Here is a 26,641-nt window from a genome sequence, read left to right as displayed (position 1 = left end):
ATTCTGTTCACCTGTGAAAATCTGTCCCCCCTGAGTCGGGAGCGCGCATTGCAGCCAGAGAGGCGGATCCGGCGGATCTGACCATTTTCACGGCGCTTCTGATCGATTTCTCGGTTAAAAAACCCCCCAAAAAAACAAAAAAAAAAACTACTCGTATAATCATGTCATTGTTGTAACTTTCAGTTTAATCGGCAGGTTTCAAAATTTTGTTATTTGTGTTATTTTAAACACGAAGAGAATCGATCTTTTTTCAACTTTTGTCTCTTAATCGTCACAAATAAAAGTCAGTCAACAAACACAGGTTTCCAACACCTGTGTAATTTTTCATTTCTGATACAAGAGGATGGAAGTTGGCTGGGCACAGGGCACAAAAAATAAAGACTTCCTGAAAAGATCATAGAACGGGATTTTGGTAAATCCCGTTCTAATATAAAATATGACAGATTACTGGATTAAGGAAATGTCTAGTATGCAATCACACATAATTTTTGAGAATTTGGAAACAGTAAATTAATTTGTTTCCATTTTATGTATGGGGAACAGATTATTTCAGGCGCCTGAAATATCCATTCTCTCCTCTCCTCCCCCCATAACTTTGGGAAATAAAAAGCAACTGTGCCTCAAGCCCCTTCAGCCCCTCCAACCCATTTGTCCACTGATTGGCAGGGAGCCACCTGGACCCAGCCACTCCATTACACCACCAACCCACAGGGTTCCTTTGTCAAGGAACGGCCTTATTCCACAGGACGTTCAAAGAGTTGTGGTGGAGCATATTGTAAAAAATAGTTGACTATTCTACAATCGTCATCCGCTACATGACCTTACTTCCGGCTATCCACCTATCCTCCATAGCAAGTATGTATTTAATTGTTTTTATTTCCCCCCGCCATTTAGCTTATATAAATATAACATTTATATATGAACTTAATGTATGTTTTCTGGCCTTTTAGGTCAGGTTTTTTTTCCTCCTTCATTGACTCACTTGATGACGGTGGATGGCGAGCTACCCACACACCACCTGGTGGTAGGAAAACGAAACGACACTCTCCACACAGGAAACAAACTAAACTCTAAGGGAGTATCTAAAGGAAAAGAACTATTCTCCCTTTGTTCGTGGACTTCTTTTGGACTTTTGGATTTGAAGTATCACTGATTATTATTTTTCTTTTTTGTTGGTTGCTTTATTTTTCCCCCTCCTCTTGTTTCTTTGAGCAATTTATTTTGGTTTTGTTGTTGTTGTTATTATTATTATTATTATTATTATTGCCACTGCAATAAATGCCAGCGTAAACAAACCTCTTTGCATCAGTTGCATTAATTATTCACCCAATCATGACTCTATGCCGCACCTACTTCTGATTCTACAAACTGGTTAACACCAAACCTTGCAGTCCAGACCTGCGCATTTATCAAGAGCGTTACATCAAGATGTCCGAGCTTTGCTCTGTTGCAACAGGATGTCATATTCATCCAGCAAGATGGGTGGAGTGTCTTTTCTTACTTTCAGTTTAAAGTATGTTGTTGTTGTTTTTTTTGTCAACACCAGCAGAAGCATCCCTGCAGATTATTGTGGCTCTCAGTTCAGTCTGTAGTTTGCAACTTTTATAAAAATATATTTTTCCATATTTATTAAATCTGTCACCATTACATGACGGTTCCTATGAGACGGGTCATCTGAAAAAAATCACGCTCTTCCACCTCCTCCCAGTGTTACTACCGCCGTCTGCAAAAATGCAAAAACAACCAACCAGAGACAATAGGAGGGTGTCAACAGCCTCCTGTACTGTAAAAAATTCTAATATAGCTGTTTAAATATGACGGTACAGTACACATTTTATATTTACAGCTTTTTACTCACTTCAAGCAGTTTAGTGGGACGCTTTCTTCCACTATTTGAAATCTGTGCAGATTTCCATGAGCTGAAAGATCATAACTTAAAAAAGGACACAGAGACCAGCCTGGCTGCTCACCATAAAGACTAAAACTGATAGATTTGGATGCAGATGCAACACAATCTTAGATACAAAGCATGCAAGATAAAAAGAAAAAATAGCTTTGTTTTTTTTAAACAGGATCAGCCCTGAGTAGCACAACTTTTGGCACTTAAAGTGCAGTTATTACAAATGAACTTTCTTCCTTTATCTCTAAACCACATACCATTTGCTCCACCCTACTCAGTCATGATTCTGTAAATGTGTGACCAATACAGATTTCAAAGAAGCTGCCATGTTTAAGGAGGACAAGAGTTAAAAAAAATGTTTCGGTTTGGCAAAATGAAAAGCAATAAAACCGTTACCGACAATTTGCTTGATGCCGTTATACTTTTCAGCTCCAAACTCTCCATGATGCCATTTACAAATGTGTCAGTCTGAGAAGTAACAGAGAAGTTTCTTTTTTTTTTTTTTTTTTCTGATAGTTTCATGAAAAGTGGAATTTCTCAGCCAAAAGACTCTTACTCACTTACGGCACAATCAAAAGTTGTTATTTTCAACGTGTTGATGTGTCAAAACATTTTTGAGAGATTTTAGAACTTCAAATTGCGTTGATTTCTCGCCCGTCGCCGTTAAATTAGCTTGTGTTTGGTCTGAATTCAGTACATAGTTGTGGATAAAAATCTCAAACCTTGTATCTCTCTCCTGATCCTTCTGTCAGCTCTGGGGCAGATCATGCTGTACGTGGACGGGATGAACGGCGTCATCGGCCACCCGGAGACCATCCAGTGGCTCTACACTCTGGTTGGCTCAAAGGTAACGGCGAAGCGTCTGTGCACAAAACGAAAAAGAAGAGAGAGAGAGAGAGAGAAAAAAAAGAGGACTGCAGGCTGTCATTAGCTTTGAACAGCCACCCATTGTTTGGGAAACTGTATTTTTAGCAGCCATCCAAGGAAACGCACACAAACACATCTGTGACTTTAGCCTGCGCTCTCAGCTGACGTGGTTCGTTTTTCTTTCCTTCTTCAGCTGATCTTGCGGAGAGCGTGTAAACAGATATTATAACGTGTGCGGCATATAAACTCTGCATTTAGGACTCTGCAGCACCTTTTGTTGGAGAGCTTCACCGGCTGCTGAGGGAGGACGAATCGCATGCAACACCGGGAGAGGGGGGAGATTCGTATATATATAAAAAAACAACACTAAAAATAATCCGTTTTACCGTAACAGCCACTTTCCTGACCGTAACTGTCACCCTTAACATCAAATGCAACCCTAACTGCAGTCTGTCTGTGAACTGACTCTCTTCTCTGAAACGCATTTTGCATTATGGAGGGTTTTTTTTTATTTTTTTTTTTTTATCACCGAATCCCAGCTCTGTGTAAACAAATGCACATCTTCGCAGAAGTGCTACTGTTTGCTTAGAGACGGAGACAAACAAACAAAGGAGCAAAATAACGTCTGTTTTTCTTTGCTTCCACATCTTAAAACTATGCTATTCATTATGTGTCAAAGCATGAAGCAAACTAAGTCCCCCCTAAAAAGCGTCGTGGTATCGCTGTTTGAACATTTTGTTCCCACTATGTCCACAGATCATTTTCATTTTCTACCAGTTGTTGAGATATTTTGGTTTGATTTATTTTTCTGTACAATAAAGCAGGTTGAATGAGGATTAGAATCACACTCAATGGGAATATGGCATTTTTAAGAAAAATTTCCACAGTCCATCTAGAATAACACATTGCTACACCAAGTGAAGTGGGGGAATGAAATGGTTTATTTTGGGGAGTCAAATAAAAACCGGGAAGGGAGGAAACAGTAAGTTGTGATCATGAAATGGGGTAAGAGGAGGCAAACTGACCACCAAAAACCACATTAGTCCACTTTCAGAAACGTGTTTTCACGTTTGTTTGGTTTTTTTTTGTTTCCCCCCTTTTAGTTCCGTCTGGTGGTGAAAACGGCTCTGAAGCTGCTGCTGGTGTTTGTGGAGTACTCCGAGTCCAACGCGCCACTGCTCATACAGGCCATCACCTCCGTGGACGCGAAGAGAGGTACAGCCATGTATATGTATAAGTACTTTCTCCTCGTATTGATTTTTTTATTTGTTTGCTTGAATGCAGATGAGAGTTAATATTTTATTATCCGTGCCAATTTCAGGCTGTAAGTCTTGGTTCAATGCAATGGAGATCTTGCAGGAGAAAGACGGAGTGGACACCGAGCTGCTGGTCTACGCCATGACCCTCATCAACAAGGTGGGCTGATGAGAGCTTCTCTGGAGTATTTTGAGCCCCTTCAGTAAATAAATAAATAATAAATAATAATAATAATAAATAGTTTTTGTGGTTCATCTTGGGCCATGTCCAGGGCGTGATTGCTCTCAAAGGGCCATTTGTGCCAGAATGTGTTGATAAAACCCATTAACAAACTGCTAGAATATTAGTAAACAGTTGTGTCTGCATTCGATTAGATTAAATTATACTAAACGTCTCTTTACACTGATGATTGGGATTGTTTCTGCAGTCATAATCCCTGATTTAGACACATTTGCGATACATTTTGCTATATTTTCACTCGTGTGATGATAAAAGTGACTTTTTTTTTATATACTCCACATCGATCACTGACTAAAACTGGACATCATGTAAGGTTGAGGATAGAAGTAAGAAATACTGCCACCTGCAGGTGGGATTTAGCATCGTGGAAGCTCAAAGTTTTTGACAATTTCTGTTGAAAACTTGTAGTAAACTCACAATGATGCGTTAGCGTGAAAAAGTGTGGGATTCTGTTGATTCTACGTGAATTTTAGCGATCGCGGAATCAAAAAAACTGATTGGTTGGAAATGTAAAGACAAAAACTGCTTTGATTTGATTGATAGAGTAAAATTTAAGCACACAACGGCCATCTAGAAGGTTTTATTTAAGCTTCATGCTGGACCCTAGAGAGCCACGTAAGAAACCTGGCTGGATTTGCCTCTCCAGGCCTTGAGTTGTGTTCTATAACATTTTGACCACATAACGTATACCGCATGTTGTGTCTTATGTTTTTGGTGGTTTCTGCAGACACTCGCGGCGCTGCCTGACCAGGACTCCTTCTACGACATGGTGGACAGTCTGGAGGAACAAGGCATGGACACAGTGTCACAGAGACACCTGGGAAGGAAAGGCACTGACCTGGACTTGGTGGAGCAGCTCAACATTTACGAGGTACAAACGAACTACGCATTGGTAAAGTATAAAGTTTATTATAGATCACATGGGCCATATAGTTTATATACTGCAGTTGATCAACCTTGGATCAACTTCTTGGATCTTGAAGAGAAGAACCTTTTATCACTCACAGCAAAAACATCAAATCTTACCAAGTATCTTTGGTCTCGTTTCTAGTGCAAATATCTTAGTACACTAGAAATAAGACAGAACTAACTTAGAAGTAACTTGTAAGACACAGGTGCTTGGTTTAAAGCAATGAATCGTAATATTGATGAAAAGTTCCAGTTCCTACATCGTGCTGAAATGATACCTGTAAGTTAGTTTTGTCTTATTTCAAGCATTCTAAGGTGTTTGCACTAGAAAGTAAACCAAAAAACTCTTGGTAAGACTTGGCATTTTTGCAGTTCTCTTACTTTCCCACCCGTGCCCCGCTGTCTTCCAGATGACTCTGCGTCACGAAGACGGCGACGACGACAGCCGGCCGCCGCCCACGGGATGCCGCGACCGCCGGCGCGTCAGCCTCAGCGGAGCGGAGAAGCATCGAGGCCTGGAGAGGCGTCGGAGTCGCCGGGCCTCGCTCGGCCGACCCGGGCAGGCCTCCCCCTGCAGACCCGCGTCCCCGCAAAGGGCCGGCTTCCAGCCGTTCGGCGGACACAGGGCGGAGGATCTCAGTGAGAGGTGAGAGTGCTCGTCTACAGGACAGTAGATGAGTTGTGGAGTTTGCTGAACGACGACCTTTCAAAGCCAAACGTCGAAAATGGGGATCTGATAGTTTTACCGCTTTGTGCCTCAGAGCTCTGTCAGGTTTCCTTCCGTCCATGTAAGTTCAAACCTTCCCGGGAAGCACATCGACTGCCCCTCATGCACAGGATGTAACAGCCACCAGTGTGTGTCCTCCTCCCATCCCACAGTAACAGAGTGGATTCTTCTTCTGTGATGAAACATGTCTGCTCTCCGCTGTGTTATCCCACCTTTGGAGTTATCTCCAAATCTAATCCAAGCCTGATTCACTCTGCTAAACCGCTGCAGTGATATTACAGTGCTGTGATCATTTCCTACATATTAGGAAATCTGTTTTTAACAAACTCCAATCTGTTATCTCTTGTCTTCATGTCCTGCTTCATCCTCGCTCAGCCGTGGTCATGTGACCAAAGCAGATTAAGCTCCAAGCCCCAGATATTTTTAAAATGTAAACTCTGCACATGAGGATTAACACCAATCTAGAAAAAAAGAAGGGAAATCCCAATGCATTTTGTTTTCCTAACGTGTTTGCTTTCATGTTCCTGACTTAGTCCTGCGTCTCATTATTATATGTGCATCACAAAAGTAAATATAATATCCCCATGAGGTTTCTGGATTTAACATGACAAAATATGGGAGCAAATGAATAAATAAATTGACGCTGATGAATATTTTTAAGCAGAAGTCATCTCATTCGTCACACATGGGGGCGTCTACAGTTGAGGACTCGACTGCAACATTGCTCGTCTGGTTTCACTACAAAACAACATTTCAGCGCCCCAATGCTGATCTCCAATCAGTTTTCCATCTCTCCTTCCAGCGTTCCTTTCCTTTCCTTCATCCCTGCCATCATAACTTGTCTTCATGCGCATCTTGACCTGCTGGAGGCACGGAGCATCAAATCAGAAACATCGGCCATTCCCCCCCCGCATCATGTCAGAGTTCTTCCTCGTGTTTCCAATTAGCGCTTTTAACCGTCTTGATCCAGTATTTGTCACATCCCTGTTTGTCGCCTCCCGAACTAAACTGTTAGGTCATCTCTAATCATTGTGTCGGTCTCATCTAACCTTCCTTATTCATGTGAAGGTGTCCGTTTGCATGCTGGTCTCATGTACCGCTTCATCTCTTCCTCAATCTTTCCCCTGAATCTTCCCGTCGTGTTTCCCTCCTCGACCACCCACCCTCATCCATAGAGAGGAAGAATGTGGAATAGAGGAGAAAGAGGAGGAGGAAGAGGAAGAAGAGACCCCTGTGACTGAATCTGATTCGGATGAGAAGGAGGGGGCTAATCAGACCACCTCCAGGTATTTTAGGTCTCGGTGGTGACATGGAAGTGAAAAGTAGCGCTGCTTTCGTGTGTCTTGGTGTTTTGTGTAGGGAAGCAGTGGTAAATGTGTGTGTTTTGTCTTAGATGCGCAGTTAGTTTGAGCTAATTGTGACCCAACAAGGTGTCAACGTATTAATAAGAAGCCTTAAAATATCTTAAAATATGTCAATCAGAGGAATTACATTTTGTCTTGAGAGAAGTATTTAATCTTGTATAAGTAGCTCTTTTTGTTTAAGTAGTGTGCAGACATCTTCATTGCGTTCTGTGACTCAAGACGGTTGAGGCTACCGCTAAGTAGCTGCGAATGTTCTTTTGCTAGCTAGCCTTTTCTGCGTCTATTTTATGATTAAGTGCAGATTTTTCACCAACGACGTTCCACTGGCTCACTTCTTTTGCTAACCCGTATGAGGCTTGGTGCTTTTAACCGTCTTGATCCGACATGACGGTTAAAAACTTATGACAAGTTTTAAGCTTGTCATAAGCCAAGCTAAGAAGTGTTCAGTTTGGCATATAGCTCTCTATAAAGCCACATACAGAGAGCCATATGCAGTGTGGGAAACACACAGAGCTGCAACAAACCCCAGAAATGTCTCCGTTTTTGCCAGGCTTGATTGTCACACACCAGGATTCCCTGTCCATCCTCTGCGTTTACAGTTTTTTCAGTCTTAAATTCATTCAAGGTGGCATTAAAAGGTCTTAAATTTGACTAGTTGAAACCTGCAGATACCCTGCCCATGTTTGTTGTGGTTTTGTTAACAGCCTCTCTCCAGGTATGCTTTCTGAAACCTTCAATCTGATCCTCTGTTCTCAGGGCCGCGTGCCCTACGTCCACCGTCCTCCACAGGACCACCCTTCAGTCCATCACCATCTCCTCCAGAAAGGGAACTAAAACGGACAATGAGCAGAAGACTCAGGCAGAAATGCCCCCAGCGTCTACGTCGTCCCCTTCTACCCCGACGCCCCCTCCTCCAGAGTGTGGCAGTAGTCTCGGCCCCCAGTCCCAGCCCTCCCTACTGGCCACCCTGCTGGCCAGGAAGCGCTCTACAGTCACTGTCCCCGCCACCAAGGAAGTCAGCCCTCCGCTGCGCGGCAGCTCCCGCCTGTCCCCCGACCGCGTCCCCTACCTGCCCCACTCGCCCTTCCACCTCTTCTCGTACGACCTGGACGACGAGCCGGCGCCGTCGGCTCAGGCTAAACGCAGCGAGGAGTCGCCTAAAACAACAACTCCTCCCAGGTCAGACGGAGAGCAGAACGTCTTCTTCTTCTTGTTCTTCTTCTCATGGCTACCAGGAGATGTTTCTTCATTTTTTATTTCTACTTTTTATTTGTTTTGCACCCACTTTCTGTTTCTTGCTTTTATTTTTCTTGCACCGACTTTGGATTTCTTTCGGCACCACTTTTCTTGCTCACCGACTTGTTTTCGTTTCACTTCCTTCCCCGTCACACGCTTTGCACCTTGAGTCCATCGCTGCTTTCGCTTCCCTCTCTCCTCTCTTCACTTAGCTGCTCTCAGTCTTCATCAGCTCTCCTGCTGAGTCGGTAATCTGCACTTGTTGGGAGATTTCACAGTTCCAATCTGTTCCTCTGTTTTTCAGTGCAAGCACCGTAGAGCATCCACTGATCCCTTCTGATCCTCTCCGTCTTTAAATCTCACTCCCTTTCCCCTCAGTTTCTTACCTTTTAGCAACGCTTTTTCTTTTCTTTCTGTTTCCATGCTTTGCTTTAGTACTTTCCTTTATTTTGTGTTTTCACTCAACCACTTCCATGTAGCTTGTGAGGAATATGGGTCACTTAGTTGACTCTGTTAGTGAGTACATTCATTGTGTTCACCTCTGTTTCTGAAACAATGTGCCTGAATTTGTTTACATTCTTTCATTCTTTCTTGCTATAAAAAATTATTTTATTCACATCCACTTGCAAAAGTATTCACAGCCCTTTAGTATTTCTTCCCCAATTTTTGGAAGTTTTCTACCAGGTTTTTTCTACATTTAGCTACTTTTAGTTTCCTCAAACCTACTCATAAAAAGCACACCATGATGCCACACCACCATATGTCGCCGTCACCATGGTAACACGTGACGTTCAGGGTTTCCATCATACAGAGTTCTGCAAGTCAGGTAAAAATTTCAGTTTTCGTCTCGTCGGATCAGGACAGATTGGAAAGGTTTTCACAAAACGCCTGTTTTTTTTACAAGATGCTACTTAAAAACTGATTGTTTGGGTTGCTTTTTTTCTTTTAGAGTTTTCAGAGTAATGAGTCATTGTAACAAAAAAAATATATAAAAAAATCACACCAAAATACCTAATAAGATGAGGAAAAGTTCAGGAGGTATGAACATGTTTTTTGTTTTTGTTTTTTTCTTTTTAGGCGTTATGTCATCACTTTCATTTTGGCAGCAAAGTTTTACATTTAAAGCCAGAAACTGTTTTATAATCGCACAAACGCTTCAGTTGTGAGTAATTAGGGTCACCCTGGTGTTGCGTAAGAGGGGTTCTGATCGGGGCTCATGCCTGAGTGTCAGGTGACCAGGCGACTAATGACTTCCTTCAGTGTTGCCATTTTTTTTCTGACAGTTTTTTTTTTTTTGTTTCTTTTAGGAACGGAGTCGCGTCCTACACCTCCCTCAGCACCCCGAGTACACCCACAACCTCGAGGTGAGGGGGCAACGTCAGCATTTACCCCAACACTTCCTGATTAAAAAAAAAACACCAACGTTTGTAATAAACATATAGACGTCCTCATGACTGCCTGTTTGTTGTTAGGGTGGCATTAGGGGGACTGCTGTCGTCGTCCTACCGACAGCACCAGGAGTCTCTGGCGGCTGAGCGAGAGCGCCGCCGTGTGGAGAGGGAGGAGAGGCTGCAGAGGATAGAGCGAGAGGAGAGGAACAAGCACAGGTGAGGATTCAACGTTTGCTTTGTTTTAAAGTGGAGCTTCGGAAAGTTTCAGTAAAGCAAAGAAAACAGTGAGGAAGCGGAAGCAGCAGAACCCAGAGATGTAGCGTTTTTATTCAAAGACATGAGTAATTTGCAATTGTTACAATAATATAATTTAATGCTACAGTAAAGTTATCCATTGCATACGTGTATAATTGTTCAGATTGACTCAATGTAGGTTTGGTTTTCAAGGTGTGAGTTAAAAATAAAGAAATCTAACAAACTGGCTTCACCATGAGACAGATAGGAATTTACTTCTTTACGTGGTTTTTCTTTACCACGCTGGTGGGACTCTGCATGATGTTTATCTTTATCAATTCTCTGTTTCTGTGTGTGTGTGTGTGTGTCCCAGCCGCGACTATGTGGATAAGATGGAAGAGGCCCGGCTCGCGCGGGAGGAGCGGTAAGTTCTCCCACTAAATCAAAACATCATCTGACCCCGCTGGGGCGAAGCTCTCAAAGGCCGGTCTTAGGGAATCTCAGTAGTGGCGTAATTGTTCTCAGGTTAAATCGCTGCCCTCAGCTGCCACAGCCTCACAGTGCGATGTGTGTGTGTGTGTGAAGTTCGGCTGTTTTCTCCATCCTCCTCCCCGTTTGGGAGTTGATTGTTTTAGCTGCGCGTCTCCAGACAAACCGATTCGGAGATCTCCGCGCTGAATCCTCGCACCGATCCTCTCCTTACACGCAGGAAGAATTTTCACGAGGCCTGTAAAAATCTGTGTTTGTGTGCAGATGGGAATCGCAGGAAGCGAGGGACTCGGGTCATGCCAGTCATTCTCAGTGTGGCCTTTTTTATTTGTAAGCCAGCTGTTTAAAAGCTACATCCAGAGTTTCTCTGTTGCTCTCGGTTAAGAGAGCCCAGTTTCTGAAAAGATGACCCGTTAGCCGCGGTGTGTAGTATTTACGACGCATTTGGGTGTCGTGCTTATCGGGCTAGCACACATTTTTGTGTCCTCCCCACCTAATGTCCCTGTGGTATCCATTTACTTGACAAACAGCACAGAAACATCTGGTCCAAAAGGAAGAGTTGGAGCTTTAACTCCAGATAACAAAACAGATCGTTTGACAGCCTGCTCTCTCTGTGGGCCGCACTTTGCAACAAGTCATTTTTCACACTGCTGAAGGAGTTTAAAAACATTAAATATTTAAACCTATTAAAGTTTAATCAGTTACAGTAAGCCTACTAATGTTACAAGTGTTACTATCACCAAGCTCAAAGCTCTTCAGACAAACAAGATGTTTCATTGTTCTTAATCTTGGAAATGTTTATTTATATATAGATTTATATATATATTTATATATATATATATAGAACATGTAAAATGTCAGAGAACAAAAATTTGCATAGCAATTAAATAAAAACAAAACTTAGTCAAATTATTGGGAAAAACCCCAAGGAAATAAATGAAGGAAACAAAGATCCAACAAAGAATAACAAAGAATAAGGAAAATAAAAGAATAATAACAGCAAAGAAATAAAACAGAAAGGGGAGAAGTGAAGAATTTAGGAAAGCGGTGAAAATGAAAGGAATCGGTGAAAGTTGGGAAGTGAACATGGAAGGAAGAAAAATACGACTGAAGGAGAAAATGACAAGAGGATGTGTGGAAGAAGGAAGGATGGAAATAAGAAAAGAAGGGGAATGCAGAAAGAAGAAACGGTTAAATAAATGATGAGGAAAAAGAAAAGGAGGGCAGTGATGGAGACTGAAATAAAGAAAAGAGGAAAGTAAGAAAAAAAGATTAAAACAAGAAGAAAGGATCAAAAGAGGTATGGGTGTGTACAAAATATGAACAATAAAACTGAAAATAATTTCCTGAAACCTTTGTGTTCTGGTTTTTGCACTAAAGCTGACCTGTAAAACCCTTAAATCCAATTTAATCCTATTCCATGAAGCTTTATATTAATTATGTAATGTATATATTCTAATAAGATGCAACAGCAAACATTTTAAAACATAGATTAGACATTTACAAAGTTTGCATTTAATGCAGTGAATGTGTATAAAAATAAACTGCATCTCCAGGTTTTAGATAAACTACTGAAAACTAACTGATTAGACAACTGGTTAGCTGGCACATCACACTTTTTCCCTCTTGAGGGATTAGTGAATATGCAAATGCTCTCCAGCTCTTCCCTCTGCAGCTTGTTGCTTATTCCCAGGATCATCCAGAACACAGAGCGCGCCCTGCGCCGGGAGATTACACCCGGCTGGGGTCACATGTTAGGGGTTTTTATTCACAGTGAAGTGACGACTTCTCAACCCGTCACTTGGTGTTTGGTTTTCTGCAACACACACACACACACACACACGCACGCACGCACGCACGCACGCACACAGTGGTGCGGCTCTGACACACACTGAGCTAAAAGCTCACCATTTATAAATGCAGAGTTAGTCTGAAAAGCATTGAGGAGTGAAAGAGAACCAGACAGACAGGAACAAAGTACTCACAAAGAGTCTGAAACTCATCTGAATTTAAACTAGTGGGCAAAAGCTGTTTTATAGTTAGCTACATTAGCTACATAGCCTATATGATAGCATTCTGGGATCAGTTAGCTACAGACGGACAATGATTGACCTTTATTTGTATGTTGGTTACATATTAAAGGGACTGTTCATGTTTTTGATGTGAGGTTTTAGGAAGTTTTTATTAGCAATAACCTAGTTACCTGTAATAGACAGGTGTTACATCATGGTGAGCTTATTTAAAATGCGAGAAAATGTAAAAGCAAAATGCTCAATGAGCTGGAAGGCTAACAGCTACTCAGACGGTGGCCTCTCTTTCTTCCTAACCAAGTCTGGTTAGCTAAAACTCATGAGTTTGCTCTAAGTCCATAAAATCACAGACAATTGTGAGGTTAGTGTGCTTTTTCAGGTCTCGTCGTCAATCAGGCAGACTGATACAAAGATTAGCCTCAGCTAATATCATTTTGCTTAAGAAAATAGACCAAATTAGCGTCAAACCTCACAAGATCTCTTGCGAAAGTTTGTGTTGTTTTAGTTGCCTATAACCAGTTTTAAAGGGAAGAAAGGGAGATCGTCAGGCTAACTCTTCATCTTCCACCACTCCCTATAATTCTACCATCCAAAATTTTCTCCACCGTCCAATCTCAATGCTAGCTGTTTTCTCAACTGAGCAGCAACTCTTCCAGATAACATAGATTATGTATTTCACATAAATTTCTGTGAAAAGAAAGGTTCACAGATCATTACCTAGCTTTGTAAGTGAGACTGGTCTTATCGCTATCTTACCAATCGGTCTAAAGAAAGTTTTCCCTACTCTTCGCTTTCAGCTATTAGATGTTTGATGGTTTTCTTGCATGTTCAGTCCATTTCAAAGCAACCCCAAGAAACTCGAGGGGATCTGAACGTGAGTTTTGATTCAGCACAGTCCAGCTTTATTGTTTTTTTTTTTTTTTTTGGTCTCACATTTTACACAAACACCTTCTGTTTCATAGTTAAAGTCATGGTGTTAGCATGCAGGTGCTAGCAAAGCATTCTGAAACCCGACGATTCAATCTTTATGCCTCACAGTTTGTTTGATGATTGTCTCTTTTTGGAATATTTGATGTCATTTCTGGTCTCTGAATTGCAGATGTTGAGATTCATTAGTACAAAAAATGAAATACATAAATAGAAAAACATTCTTCCAGAAGTCCTGGTCTCGGTCCACATTCTTCCTGGTGAACTTTAATGTTTTTACACAGCAAAGCCTTGTACACTTCCCACTGAAGTAAAACTTGTGTGGTTTATTTCAGACTATACAAATTGTGTACAGTCACATCACCACTGGAGCCTGATGTAGATCCCATGTTGACATTTTAGGGGTTTTTGGAGACCTCTTTTAGCATCTTGTGGTCCGCTTTCAGGGCGAACTTGCCAATGTTGCTGGGTATTGGCCCGTTGCCAGTTGTCTCGAATGCTCTCTGCTTCTAGACTAATTATTTTGAGACCTCTTTAAATACTTTACCAGACTCATAAGCTGCTACGGTCTTCTCTGTTTAGCTCTTTAGGTCTTACTTTGGTGTTTCCTCTTACTTTAACACACCAATATAAACTAAATGTTGGTGGCTTAAACAGGGCAAACATCCCTTAAAATCCCAGATGATGTTCTCGTAATTCTTCACTAACATTTAAAGAAAACTGTGTTGGGATCAGTCTCAATTGTTTTTTTTTTTATGCTGGAATGTAGCTCTAAGTAAATTATAGATAAGTTGTCTTATTTGTGGTGATGATTTTGGTTGCGTTTGTTGTCGTTTTGGTGCATCCTTAGTAAACATGAGCAGATTATACAACAGTGTATGCTTTAATTGGTCAAGAACAGTTCTGCAGAAACGTACAATGCTCTGTTTTCAAAGAGGGATTAACTCACAATCAGGTCTCACAGCAGGAGAGGTGTGTTTGCAAACTCCCATTCAGTGCTTGTGTGTGTGTTTGCGTGTGTGTTTGCGTGTGTGTGTGTGTGTGTATACATACAGTACGTTGAAGCCAACTATACACACTTGGCTCACACTAACTTCGGTTCACGCCTAATCACATGCAGATAGGGGACCCAACACACACAAGAGCATTCGTGTCTGGTTTCTTCAGACATCAGAAGTGTCCTGATGCTAATGAAGTCTGAACAGAAGCTGCACACATTCACAGCGTGGTGGGAAAGAGGAGGGGTTAGAGAAAGAAGAAAGACACTGAGAGAGAAAGAGAGAGAGAGGGTTGACTCAGTGCCCTAAATTTCCGTGAGGACCAGCAGGTTGAACAGGGAAGTTTAGCGGTCGGAGAAAGGGTGGAAGTGAAGAAGGAGAAGGACAGAGACGTGGAGAAGGACGTAAGGAAGGGATCTGCAACAGGTCTGGCCTTTCTTCAACTCTTTTTTTTTTGTTCTCTCCTCTCTCTCCCTTTCTTCCAAATCTTTAAGGCTGACAGGATTGATGCTGAAAGATTAGCAGATGAACCTGAACATGGGGAGGCAGAGGAGTTACTTGAAATGTCGTGTTGACAGCAGTAGAAGAGAACATGAGCTCCATTGACTCGCCGTTGCATCGCTTATAATCGATATACCGTCGTTGGTCGAGATTCTTAAACAAGTGGTTTCGCTTCAGCAGACATCAGCGACTCATCTTTCGCTCTCCTTCAGGTATAAGAACGTAGAACGTCTGGCGGCGGAGGAGTACGAGAGGGACCGCGTCCGGGTGTCGAGGACTCGGCCTGACCTCAGCCTGCCCTTTGAACCCTCGGAGGCCTGGCCCTCGTCATCACGCAGCAGCACGCCATCATCCTTTGCCTCCCAGGAGGAAGGAGAAGCTGATCTTGAACCTGAGACGCCGAGCACCGCCTGCACCCCCTCTGAGCCTGGTAGGAGGACAGAATCACCTGGTGTTTCTGTTTCTGAAAAGTCATCGGTGATGCAAGATTTGCTAAAATGTCCAGTCTTGGTCTCAATAGGGCTAGCTACAAGCCCAAAGGTCGACCTTGTTTTGTATTTTATTAAATCTATGTACTTGCCATTCTTTCAGTGAGACCCCACTTGCTGCTGTAAAGAAACCAAACATTTCTTGGACAACTAAAAAACAAAAGACAAATTTGGTGATTTTGAAAATATTTCCGCTCAAGAAAAACATGAACAGTCACATTGCAAAAACTAAGAACATCCATCAATCTTAATAATGTATTAGGTTAATTTACTACTAAAGTTGGCAAATCTGGCATGTCTGTTAAACCTGCTAGCCTTACAAACAAGCTAGTATCAGCTACTTGCTTTTCATGAAAAAAAAAAAGGATTCTGAAATTGTGGCTTTTATGTTGTGATAATTTAACAGTTCAGTTTTATCATGCTGTTTTGAATCAATCCTTTTTTGGGGGAGATAAATGGTTGAAAGACTTAAATGACTCATTTTTGTAGGCATGACAACCTTCTGTAAAGCTGGACTACAGTTTATCTGTGGTGAGCAAATTCATAAATTCTAGACAAGATGGGGGGCAATATCTAGCTAACATAGGTTTGTGGCCCATGTGGACTTTTCTCAGTCTTGTCTCGAAGTGGACCCACTTGGGTTGACTAAATAACTCCCATGGGGTCGACAATGTTGGGCTTCCTCCACAGGCAGTCAGTTGTCAGGGTCTCAGATGGGTAATGAACAAAACGTTAAAAATCCATATCGTGCTACACGTTTTACTCATTGTTGCCTTGCATTCAGGCTACATAAGCAGTTAGGATGCTATTGTTAGGTAACCCTTATACAGTCCTATTTGAAGCTAATGTTTTTAGGTCATTCATTATATCTTTGAGCCCCACATGTAAAAAACAAAAAAAGGTTGGTAGCAGGTAACAGCATGTGAGACTAAAACTAGCTAACTTTAAGCTAGCCTGGTCATGCTATAAAAGGTAGCACACAATGTTTGTTGTCACACGGTGACATGTTGAGTTGTAGTGTTTGTAGGATTTAGAGAGTTAACTTGTTGTCATTAAGTAAGACCCCAGATATTTCGCAGTGGATCTCCGAACATCAACGTTAATGTTGGCTGACTAGCATCTAAAACTAGCGAATTTTGGCTCATTTTAACACGGCATTGTATATCTTTGTTTGTGTTAGCAGGTTCTTGAGTCTGAATGAAAACCAGAAGGTCATCTGTTCAACTCCCAAGCATCTGTTTTGCCCCTTAGGAGTAAAACGAAAACTGCTTCACTTTACCGTTTCAATTAGCATACAACTATGTGCAGTGGAAGGGAAAAAAGAAGGCAGATTGTGGACGCAGTAAGTGAAAGGAGGTTTGCAGAGACAGGGAGGATGTGAGTGCAAGGGTCAGATTGGTTTTTGAAAGAAGCTTTTGACAGAGTGATCCCCAAACATCTCATGCAAGAAAAAAAAAAAAAAACAGCCTTGTTTTGGAGCACAAGCGAAGCCATGGGCCGAGGCACTGTAGCTCACAGAGGCGAGCGTCTGCGGCGTGTTTTTCTAGACCCTACCTGCATCACAGCGCGGACTGTGCTGCTGATTTACGTGTGTGTACCGTGTACACGGGCGGGATTTGATGTAAACAGGAACTTAATTCCTCGTTTCCTGCTCATATCGAGCTCCTCCAACAGCCCGGCTTTGTGCATCGCCCGTATTGTTTACATTGCGGCACGGCTGTGTGTTTTTATTTTTCTTGCCGGAAAATAGTTCAATTCCATCCAGAACTGGCTCTAAATCAAAGGCCAGTGTTTTGCCAGATATAAATAGCACGTCGCTACAAATAATTCAGGTCTATAAAACTCTTATTCAAGGTGAACGAAATTCTAGTGTGACTGAAAAGTTGCGCTCTCTTGTGACAGAAGAAGCCGACGACTCCAGCCGCAGCGTAGAAGCGGAAGAGAAGCAGGCAGGAGCTGAAGCAGGGGAAGTGGAAGAGCAGAAGGAAGTGGAGGACGAAGAAGTGCAGGAGGAAGTGGCGGCGGACAAGGAGGAGGACGTGAAGGAGCCTGAGCAGGAAGCGGAGAAGCACAGAGAGGAGGAGGCGGAGGAGGACAGCGGCATCCTTAGTGACAAGGAGCGACAGAATGAGGAGGTAAACGAGAAGGACAACTGCTCGGCCTCCAGCATCTCCTCCGCCAGCAGCACCTTGGAGAGAGAGGAGAGGGTTAGCACGGAGAATGGTGGGTGTCCTCTAAAGGAAAATCATCAAAGTACTCCTTTTTGTGGCTTTATTTTTCGGGAATTTCAAAATAACTTTGGGATTACCACTTTACCTTTTTTCTCCCCCAGGCTTTAAAGAGACAGAAGTGAACGAAAATTGCAACAAGCTCCTCGATAGCAAACTCTTCATGCTGGACATGCTGTACTCCCAGAGCTCAAAGCCCAGCGCCGAGGAGGAGGAAGAGGAGGACGCGGAGAAAGCGAAGGAGAAGGAGAAGGGAGAGGGGGAGGAGGAGGACAGGGAGACGCATCAGGAGGCGAGCCTGGATAGCAGCAACAAGGAGGACAAGTTGGAGCATCGACGGGGTATCCGTCCGATCGCCGAGCGCTTCGGTGACCTGGTCAAAGATCTTGGCTCGTCCCACTCCCACCTGGACGCCCCGGCCAACGAGCCACCTCCTCCACCTCCGCCCCCTCCCAAAAAGGAGTCGGACACCATCTGGGACCAGCTCCTGGCCAGCCCCCGAGAGCTACGCATCAGGGACATCAGCTTCACCGACCTGACGGACGACGATGACAAGGACATCCTGGACGCCGTTCTGATGGGAGGGTGCGGCGACCTCCCGCCTCCGCCGCCTCCTCCGCCATTCATCCCGCGGCTTCCTCCGCCGCCCCCCATTCTAGGCTGCTGCCCTCCACCGCCTCCCTTGATCGGCGTCTTGAGGCCTCCGCCGCCTCCGTCCTTCAGCGGTCCGGCCACGGCGCCTCCTCCCTCCGAGCCGCCTCTCTTCAACAAGAAGAAGAAGACAATTAGGCTCTTCTGGAGCGAGGTGAGTCAGGAGCAGTACTAACCTGCTGATACTGATTTTAGCCACTTATGATTTTCCATTTTGGAGTTTGCATTAATGGCTTTCTACAATGCATGTTTTTTATGTTGGCCTTCCTGCCCTGAACTGATAGGAGCCGAATCGTCGTGAAAAGGCAATTTGGTTGATAATGTGAAACAAAGAGAAAATGATCATCCAAATTTTGGATGGTTAGCTTTAGTGTAGTCATATTAACGAGTATACCATAGATACTCTCTAGACATGCTTTTATTTCTCAAGCTTCCCGCTGTTAGCTAAAGTCTTTACTCCCTGTTTATAAGTGGAGACCTGGGGCGGCACCGTGTACGCTGATCCTATTGGTCCTCGATGTTTATGGTTTGAGCTTGGGACCTTTCCTTCATGTCTTCTCCCCTTCTCTCTCTGTCAATTTCCTGTCTGAATTCTGGAAATAAAGGCCACTAGTGCCACAAAAACGTAAAAAATACAAACCGAAGTGAACAGCAAACACAACTCTGAAAATGCGGAAAAAACAACTTCTTCCATCTTTTGTCCTTCCTCTGACTTCATCTCCTTGCACCTCACTGATACTCGGACGTCTTTGCTCAGTAACAACTTCCACACTTAGGAAGTTTGTCAGCACAGCCTGTTAACTCTGATCTACTGAATTTCTTTTTCCTGAGTCGCCCATCGCCAGTCGTCTTCTCAGTGCTCAAGTAGCTTTATTGAGTTAGTGAAAAGAGTTTGGACCCAGACTAGTCGTCGTATGATCAAAGTGATTTTGTTTGTTTAGCCACTTAATCCTCAGGCAATTACTCTTTGAAAACAATCTGAGTCAATCTGTTGACTGTTTGTCCTCAGGTGCGTCCGACAGACGGCCAGTACCAGGACCACAAGTGGAGCGGAGACTCCTTCTGGTCCAAAGTGGAACCTGTCAAGTTGGATACAGCCAAACTGGAACACCTGTTTGAGACCAAATCAAAGGAAATACCAGTGACAAAGGTAAAGAGACAAAATCATGAGGGATATTCATGATTATGAGTGTCCCCTCCATCCCTGTCCAGCTTCGTGCTGTTAGCTAAAGTCTTTACTCCATGTTTAAAAGTAGAGACCAGGGGAAGCACCATGTGCGCTGATGCTGCTGGTCCTCGATGTTTCTGGTTTGAACTTGGTCAGACCATAAACACACGATATTTAACATCATGTGATGATAACAAATCATCACATGATGTGGCCTTTGCTCTATATGTTTTACCTACAGACAGTTTCCTGCTTATTTAAAGGAAATTCCCATAATATGTTGTCAACCAAGTCTGCAGAATCCTGTTACTTTCTCCTTAAAGTAATTCAGGGATGGTGAAGCAGAGAAAAATGGAAGAAATGCAGGAAAGCTTTTGAAAATCATCGTTAAAATCCAAACTAAAATCTTGAGATTTCATCTCCACTTTATGTTTAAAGAACCACATCGCAGCACCAACCTAACTTTAGCTATCACTGTTTAAGAGGAATGATCTTCAATTGTCCATTCAGGATATTTTTGTTTATAAATTTCCTGATTTATTTTATTTTGAGTTTATTATTTATACATTTGTTTTTATCCAAATTCTCCCTCTGATTTCTCGAATGCTTCAATCTTCTAGGGTTAAATGAGGATGTGGGTTTTTGATCCCGATCAAACAGGGGAGGTTTGATCCCTCTGTAATTTTCATAAAGCCTTTAAATAAGAACCATGCGAGGCTCAAAGGTAGAGAGCAGAGGCCGGGACTCTCACTCTTTGAACTGCTGAGCCTTCGCTTCAGAACCTGCAATTTACGCCGAAGCCCGATCGGTTGGCGGCTCTGCATGGCTCAGATCTACGATGTGACAGGAGGCGTGACGGCGGTTAGCAGCGGTTAGCAGCGGTTAGCAGCGGTTAGCACTTCTACTGTTGCACTTCAACACAGAGTGTGTAAAAGGATAACAGGTAAATTATCAAAGAAATGTTGCTATTCCCTGAAATAAAACTATTTCCACACATTAAGCACATTGCAGGTCAGAGGTTTATGTACATCTTCATAATCATGACTGCCATTTTAATTTAAAGTGTATTTTTTTTTGAGGAATTAAAAAGATCCAACAAACAACAATTATGTGCAAAATTACTTAGGTTTTTTGCCGATTTTCTCTAATCTGAACAAGGTTTAAATTATATAGAAATATGAAGTGTGTGTACATGTGTAAAGCATACACAACGTCCTGATATAATTCTGGCTGGATAATTGACTTCTTTTCTTGACATAGGCAGAATGGTAGAGTTCATTTAAATTAGATTAGTTCATTTAAACTAAATTAGTTTTCTGCCAAAAAAAGAAATGGTTTGTAATACAAACGTAAAAAAGCAACTTCTATCATTTTTTGTGTGTGTGTTTTTCTTTTATTATACAACTAACACTAAATATACAAGCATATATTTTGGTACCTTCTTTTGTTCTGTCTTTCCTCCTCATAAAGTTGGAACTTTTTGGTTTAAGAAAATGGTTTTATGGTCTTCTCATAAAAGTTTTAAAATGCTTTTCGTTCCAGAACCTAGAATTGGATAATCCGTTTAGCTCTTTAATTAAACAGTGAAACATAAATAATTGAAGCAGTTGGTGTTCATAAAACTTGAGTCACTTTCTTTTTTCCAAAGGTCACTTAGAGTTTACAGCTCCAGACGTTTCTCTGAATTGTCTCTTTAGAATGTCAAATTGCTGACCTCCGGTTCAGCCTGATCTTCACCTCTGACGAAGTGAAGTTACTTAGGATGTTCAGGAGCATCTCGAGAAGATTTAAGTCGCCGTGAAGTGGAAACTCTTGGGCCACCGTTGCCTCTGTCCACAGCGATGTTTCACAAGAGTCTTGACGACCAAGACTGATGTGGCTTCAAGGTCAAATGAAACGAGCAGCTGCCCACATGGACAAGTCGAAAACCTTCTGGAAGATAAAACAGAACAGCTTTTCCACAGAAACAAAATGATGGTTTGCGTCAGTCGAGGTCAGGTTTTCACCCTAACGAACATCATAGCAGCGCGAAGGCATAGTGATGGATGACGGCCTGTTTCGCCATAAGTGATATTGGTGAAACAGGGCTGAATATTGATTTTTTTTTTCATGGTTGTTCCTAGAAAGTTAGATCTGTTGATAAAAATTCACCAGTGTGTATATATATATATATATATATATATATATATATATATATATATATATATATATATATATATACATATATATGAACACATTTTTCCAGTTTCAATAGGAAGAGTGGTCAAACATCCATCCAGAGTTGCGACAGGTACATGTTGATGACCACAAAAAGCATGTAGTTTTTTTTTTTTTTAGCATGTAACCAGATGTATTTTGACCTCATGTGGATGAGAGAAAATCCAATATCAAAGCAGACTTTTGATTCAAGTTCTGGTTCTTATAGTTATCTGTAGTTTGTTGCATCATGATGCCACCCTGAAAAAAGAATGCATTAAAGATATAGTTAAAAGCGCTCATGCTCATGAGTGTAAATAGATTTCCTACCAACATGTTAATTACTGTACCATAAAACCCTGTAAAGTAGAGCTGCAAGTGTAAGTGAACTGGTGTCTTTGTCGTAGCGACTATAAGATCCTGGCAGCTACTCTGTTACACTTTTATAAGGTAATATTGTATGACTTCATCCCTTTCAGAGCTTTGAATCACCTCCAGCACTGTAAAGGTCATATATGGTCATGCAGCGGCGTAAAACGGTGCCTATAAATTGATGCAAACACTCTCGTAAACCTAAACGTGCGTGGTATTTCCTGCTTCCAGTCCCCATGCAGCCCCCACAGCTGCAGTCGAGTGAAAAGTTGTCGAATCCTCACGGGCCTGTAAAGTGGACCACAGTGAAAGAGGAAACGGGACCAGATGGGGACGGGATGTGGAGGCTGACCCTTTTCTCCATCTTCCCTTTGTCTCAGAAAACGGCGGCGGACGGCAAGCGCCAGGAGATCATCGTCTTGGATTCGAAGAGGAGCAACGCCATCAACATCGGCCTGACGGTCCTGCCTCCGCCGCGCACCATCAAGACGGCCATCTTGAACTTTGACGAGTACGCGCTCAACAAGGAAGGCATAGAGGTGAGAACCTTGGGTGATTTTTATTTTTTTTTAAAAAGAAGATGCGTGCACACATCCACTCATGTGTCGCTGTCCCGTTCCACAGAAACTCCTGACGATGATCCCGACTGAGGAGGAGAAGCAGAAGATCCAGGAAGCCCAGCTGGCCAATCCGGACGTCCCGCTGGGCTCAGCGGAGCAGTTCCTCCTCACACTGTCCTCCATCAGCGAGCTCTCCGCCAGACTCCATCTCTGGGCCTTCAAGATGGACTACGAAGCAACGGAGAAGGTCAGTCTGAAGTTGAAGTTCTTCAGGTTTTCTCATTTCGGTGATTCGCACTGCAAAAACACAAACTCTTAACAAGCAATTTTGGTCTAGTTTGTAGTTTTAGTATCTCAAGTGAATAAGACAAAACAGACTTACAAGTGACTTTTCATCAAAATAAAGGAGCTTGTTTTAACTAAACAATTCCTTAATACTGATGAAAAAGTACTTGCTCTGTTGGCAGACTATTTCATTTACAGCATGGGAGAAATGTCAAGAATGTTTTCAACAATATTAAGGAGTTATTTACTTAAAACAAGCTCCTATATCTTGCTTAAAAGTTACTTGTAAGCTAGTTTTCAAGTGTACTAAGATATTTCCACTAAACCAAAATTACTTGGTAAGACTTTGTAACTTTGCAGTGAGAGTCGATATGCGTCTTTGCAAACAAACAATAATTTGTTTGATCATGTCTATCTCGTACTCGATCGCTAAACGCTGAGACACACTCTACCGCCTTTCCTGCTCATGTACGGAAGCCCAAGAAGGCCAAAAAAGGCATGAAATTTCATGATGCGATTGCAACATCCTGGAGGGACTGCAAGTACACCACAAACACAATGTATTTTAAAAGGATTTTATGCGAAAGAGCAACTTTTTACACCAAACACGGAGAAGTAGGGTTTCAGTTTTTAAGCGCCTCTCATCCAAAACAAACTTCCAGGAAACTGAAAAAACAAAAAACAACCAAAAACACTGAGTTTCTTTAAGTCAAGGCTAAAAACCTACCTGATCATAGCTGCCTTTGATTAGAAGTAAGTGGAGCATTGATCAAAAATGTTGATGTGTACTTGCTAGTAATGTAATATGTATTTACTTGTTTCTTAATGCGTGACTGTACGATGCTTTTAGGATGTAAGGCACTTTGAACCGCCTTGTTGCTGAAATGGGCCATACAAATAACCTCAACTTGACTTTACGTACTTCCTAAGTGCAACGGCGAGGACTACTGGTGTCAGATTTTGCTGTACCGTTCACATGTACCTTTCCCACAAGTGCCATCCGGTCCAAGTGTGTTTTTTTTTTTTTTTTTTTTTTTTTAATTGGAAACAAATCGCCAACTTCTCTGGCTGCAGAGGTTTGTGGGAAGGTGCGCAGCATGTGTGCCGTTGTTTGTGCAGGCAGGAAGAAACAACATCCTGCAGAACATCAAAATAGTTACATCATAACAAGATAAGCATGTTTTATTAGCAGCACCCCTGCCTCCGTCGTCATGCGCTCAGTGATTACTCCGGCAAAGAATGCATCCGCGAGGAGAAGTTCAAAGCCGGAGAGCCATGAGAAAGAGACACGCGTAAAGTTTACGGGTTTTCTGCTCCTTTCATCTCGATGCGCACGAGACGCAACCGCGGCTTTTGACGGAGCGGTGCTCACGGCTCGACCCTTCTGGTACGGCGGGGATGGGGGGACTGTTTGCTGCTGAAATGTTCGACATACCGTGCAGGGAAAACAAACACGCTCGCACGGGAGAAGCTGTTGCTTGCTGCCTAGAAAAACTTAGGGTTCAAGCAACCTGGAGTATATTTTACGACAAAGGAGCAACCTTTAAACAACCTCTCCTGACCTTAAGCGAGAGCAGATGATTTGTAGCGGGAGGCGAGGTGCACCTGTTTTTGCCGCAGACTCGTAAAACACATGTTTTTCTGAGAGTTCTGTTTGGGTCCGCTAATGATGTACTGCTCTCCTGACAGGAAGTGGCCGAGCCACTGCAGGATCTAAAGGAGGGGATGGAGCAGCTGGTGAAGAACAAAACTCTCAGATACATCCTCTCTACGCTGCTGTCCATTGGAAATTTCCTCAATGGCGTCAACGTGAGTCATCCGTCGACAAAATATGTTTTTAAAGAGCATATGCTGTATTAATTTGATTTTATTTTTTACATTTATTTTTTACCCGCTTTGAAAGTAACCAAAAAAAAAAAAAAAAATGTGTGACCAGACTACTTCAACATCATTTGTAACGTCATTTATTTGGCTCAGACACTGAGAAAAAGAGCAAGTCACTGATGCAAGTGATTAGCATGGGTAAACACATAGCAGGAAAGTATAATAGCTATCATTTGTGCCTGGAGATACCAAGACATGTTTTGTACTGACAGAAGACGCAGAGTTAAAAACCACAGCTAAATAACGCGCTGACTTACCAGAGAGACGCCCAAATCTTTCATCACACCACAGGAAAAATGTTTAAAAAACAGAGTGACTGCTTTGGGGGGTTAAATAGAAATCCATTATCTTTACTGTCTTGAATCTTATACACTTCTGGATAGACGATCTTTATTAAAATAAGAGTAAGCGCTCACATTATACCAGTTTTGTATGCTTGATAAACAGCCATCCATGCATTCAACATAATTCCTATTCAGAAAAGCTTTCTTTGCAAGAAATACTTGTCACGAAGGTAATTCTGTTTCTGAAAAGCAGAGCTCCAAATCTGTGGGTTTTTTTTATGTCAGTAATGTATTGCTTTAAATTTTACCCATGAGCTTTGACAAAAAAAATAATGAAAATGCCATTTCTTCCAGGGTTATCAGGTTTTTCAGCCAGTTATTTGTTATTTCCCCACTAATGTTTTCAGGCCAAAGGCTTTGAGCTGACATACTTGGAAAAGGTCCCAGAGGTAAAAGACACGGTCCACAAGCAGTCCCTGCTGCACCACGCCTGCTCCGTCGTGGTGGAAAACTTCCCAGAGAGCACCGACCTCTACTCCGAGATCGGAGCCATCACACGTTCCGCAAAGGTGCGCTTCAGAAAACTGACTAGCAAACTGTTTTACATCACAGGAATTACAGGTTCTGGGAATTAAGAAAATAAGTCGAATAAACCAGAGTGTTCCCAAAGTTCAGTCATGTTTGGCGTCCTCGTTGGGCCTGTAAGTAAAGATCCTGCTCGTCCTCTGGCATCCATCAGGTGGACTTCGACCAGCTGCAGGAGAACTTGTGTCAGATGGAACGCCGCTGCAAGGCGTCGTGGGACCACCTCAAGGTGATCGCCAAGCACGAGATGAAGCCCCAGCTGAAGCAGAAGATGTCTGACTTCCTCAAAGACTGCGCTGAAAGAATCATCATCCTCAAGATCGTTCACCGCAGGCTAATCAACAGGTAGCCCCGCATGCCGAGTTTACACTGCAGTGATGGCCACCCACGAAGGTCTGGTCTGTTCAGTAAAGTAAGCTGGAGACAGATGCAGACCGCACTTCTCAGATTTTTATCTAAAAAAAAAATTCTGAACAAATTTGTACTGTGATAGTATTTGTTATTCTCTTTAAATTATTTTGTTATCGATTAATCTATAGGTTTTTTTTTTGATGATTAATCGGCTAATTGGATAAAAATGGCACATCCTACAGATTTTTCATTTTTATTGTTTTGTATAGGGAGTAGGGTTCTTTTCAGTTTTTTGAGTCTGAACACTCCACTAAACAAGTAATTGATTACCAAAATAATTAACAATTGTTTCAATAATTGATTAATCACGACTATTCACGATTAATCACTAGTTTAAATAGGACTTTTTGAGTTTAAATACTCCAGTTAAGGATTAATCAATTGTGATTACTTCAACATTTGATTTAGCTCTAGCTGGTTTAAATAGGAGACTCGTTGTATTTTTCACCTCTGCCTGTT

At 42.3% G+C, this 26,641-nt stretch overlaps 1 protein-coding gene across 3 annotated transcripts in view; it reads left to right on the top strand.

Annotated features, from left to right (window-relative positions):
* LOC106958354 (FH1/FH2 domain-containing protein 3-like) overlaps positions 1-26,641 on the top strand; it is an 81,698-nt gene that overhangs the window by 46,573 nt on the left and 8,484 nt on the right. The window contains exons 6-24 of one of the 3 annotated variants that reach the window (XM_015050211.1): positions 2,653-2,747; positions 3,871-3,982; positions 4,089-4,183; positions 4,992-5,135; positions 5,584-5,819; positions 7,076-7,186; positions 8,021-8,443; positions 9,808-9,864; positions 9,973-10,107; positions 10,499-10,549; positions 15,283-15,500; positions 17,461-17,781; positions 17,891-18,591; positions 19,447-19,587; positions 22,554-22,712; positions 22,798-22,980; positions 24,708-24,827; positions 25,594-25,755; positions 25,926-26,116. In XM_015050211.1, the coding sequence (XP_014905697.1) occupies positions 2,653-2,747; positions 3,871-3,982; positions 4,089-4,183; positions 4,992-5,135; positions 5,584-5,819; positions 7,076-7,186; positions 8,021-8,443; positions 9,808-9,864; positions 9,973-10,107; positions 10,499-10,549; positions 15,283-15,500; positions 17,461-17,781; positions 17,891-18,591; positions 19,447-19,587; positions 22,554-22,712; positions 22,798-22,980; positions 24,708-24,827; positions 25,594-25,755; positions 25,926-26,116 (3,655 nt within the window). Of the gene's footprint in view, positions 1-2,652; positions 2,748-3,870; positions 3,983-4,088; positions 4,184-4,991; positions 5,136-5,583; positions 5,820-7,075; positions 7,187-8,020; positions 8,444-9,807; positions 9,865-9,972; positions 10,108-10,498; positions 10,550-15,282; positions 15,501-17,460; positions 17,782-17,890; positions 18,592-19,446; positions 19,588-22,553; positions 22,713-22,797; positions 22,981-24,707; positions 24,828-25,593; positions 25,756-25,925; positions 26,357-26,641 lie in introns of those variants that run through there. The other 2 variants (XM_015050209.1, XM_015050210.1) reach the window with 2 other exon arrangements.

The sequence above is a fragment of the Poecilia latipinna genome, unplaced genomic scaffold (assembly GCF_001443285.1).
Source record: "Poecilia latipinna isolate Pla-1442-1.1 unplaced genomic scaffold, P_latipinna-1.0 Scaffold980, whole genome shotgun sequence".
Classification (NCBI taxonomy): Eukaryota; Metazoa; Chordata; class Actinopteri; order Cyprinodontiformes; family Poeciliidae; genus Poecilia; species Poecilia latipinna.
Note: the sequence above shows the minus strand (reverse complement) of the source record. Positions and strands in the feature narration are given on the sequence as shown.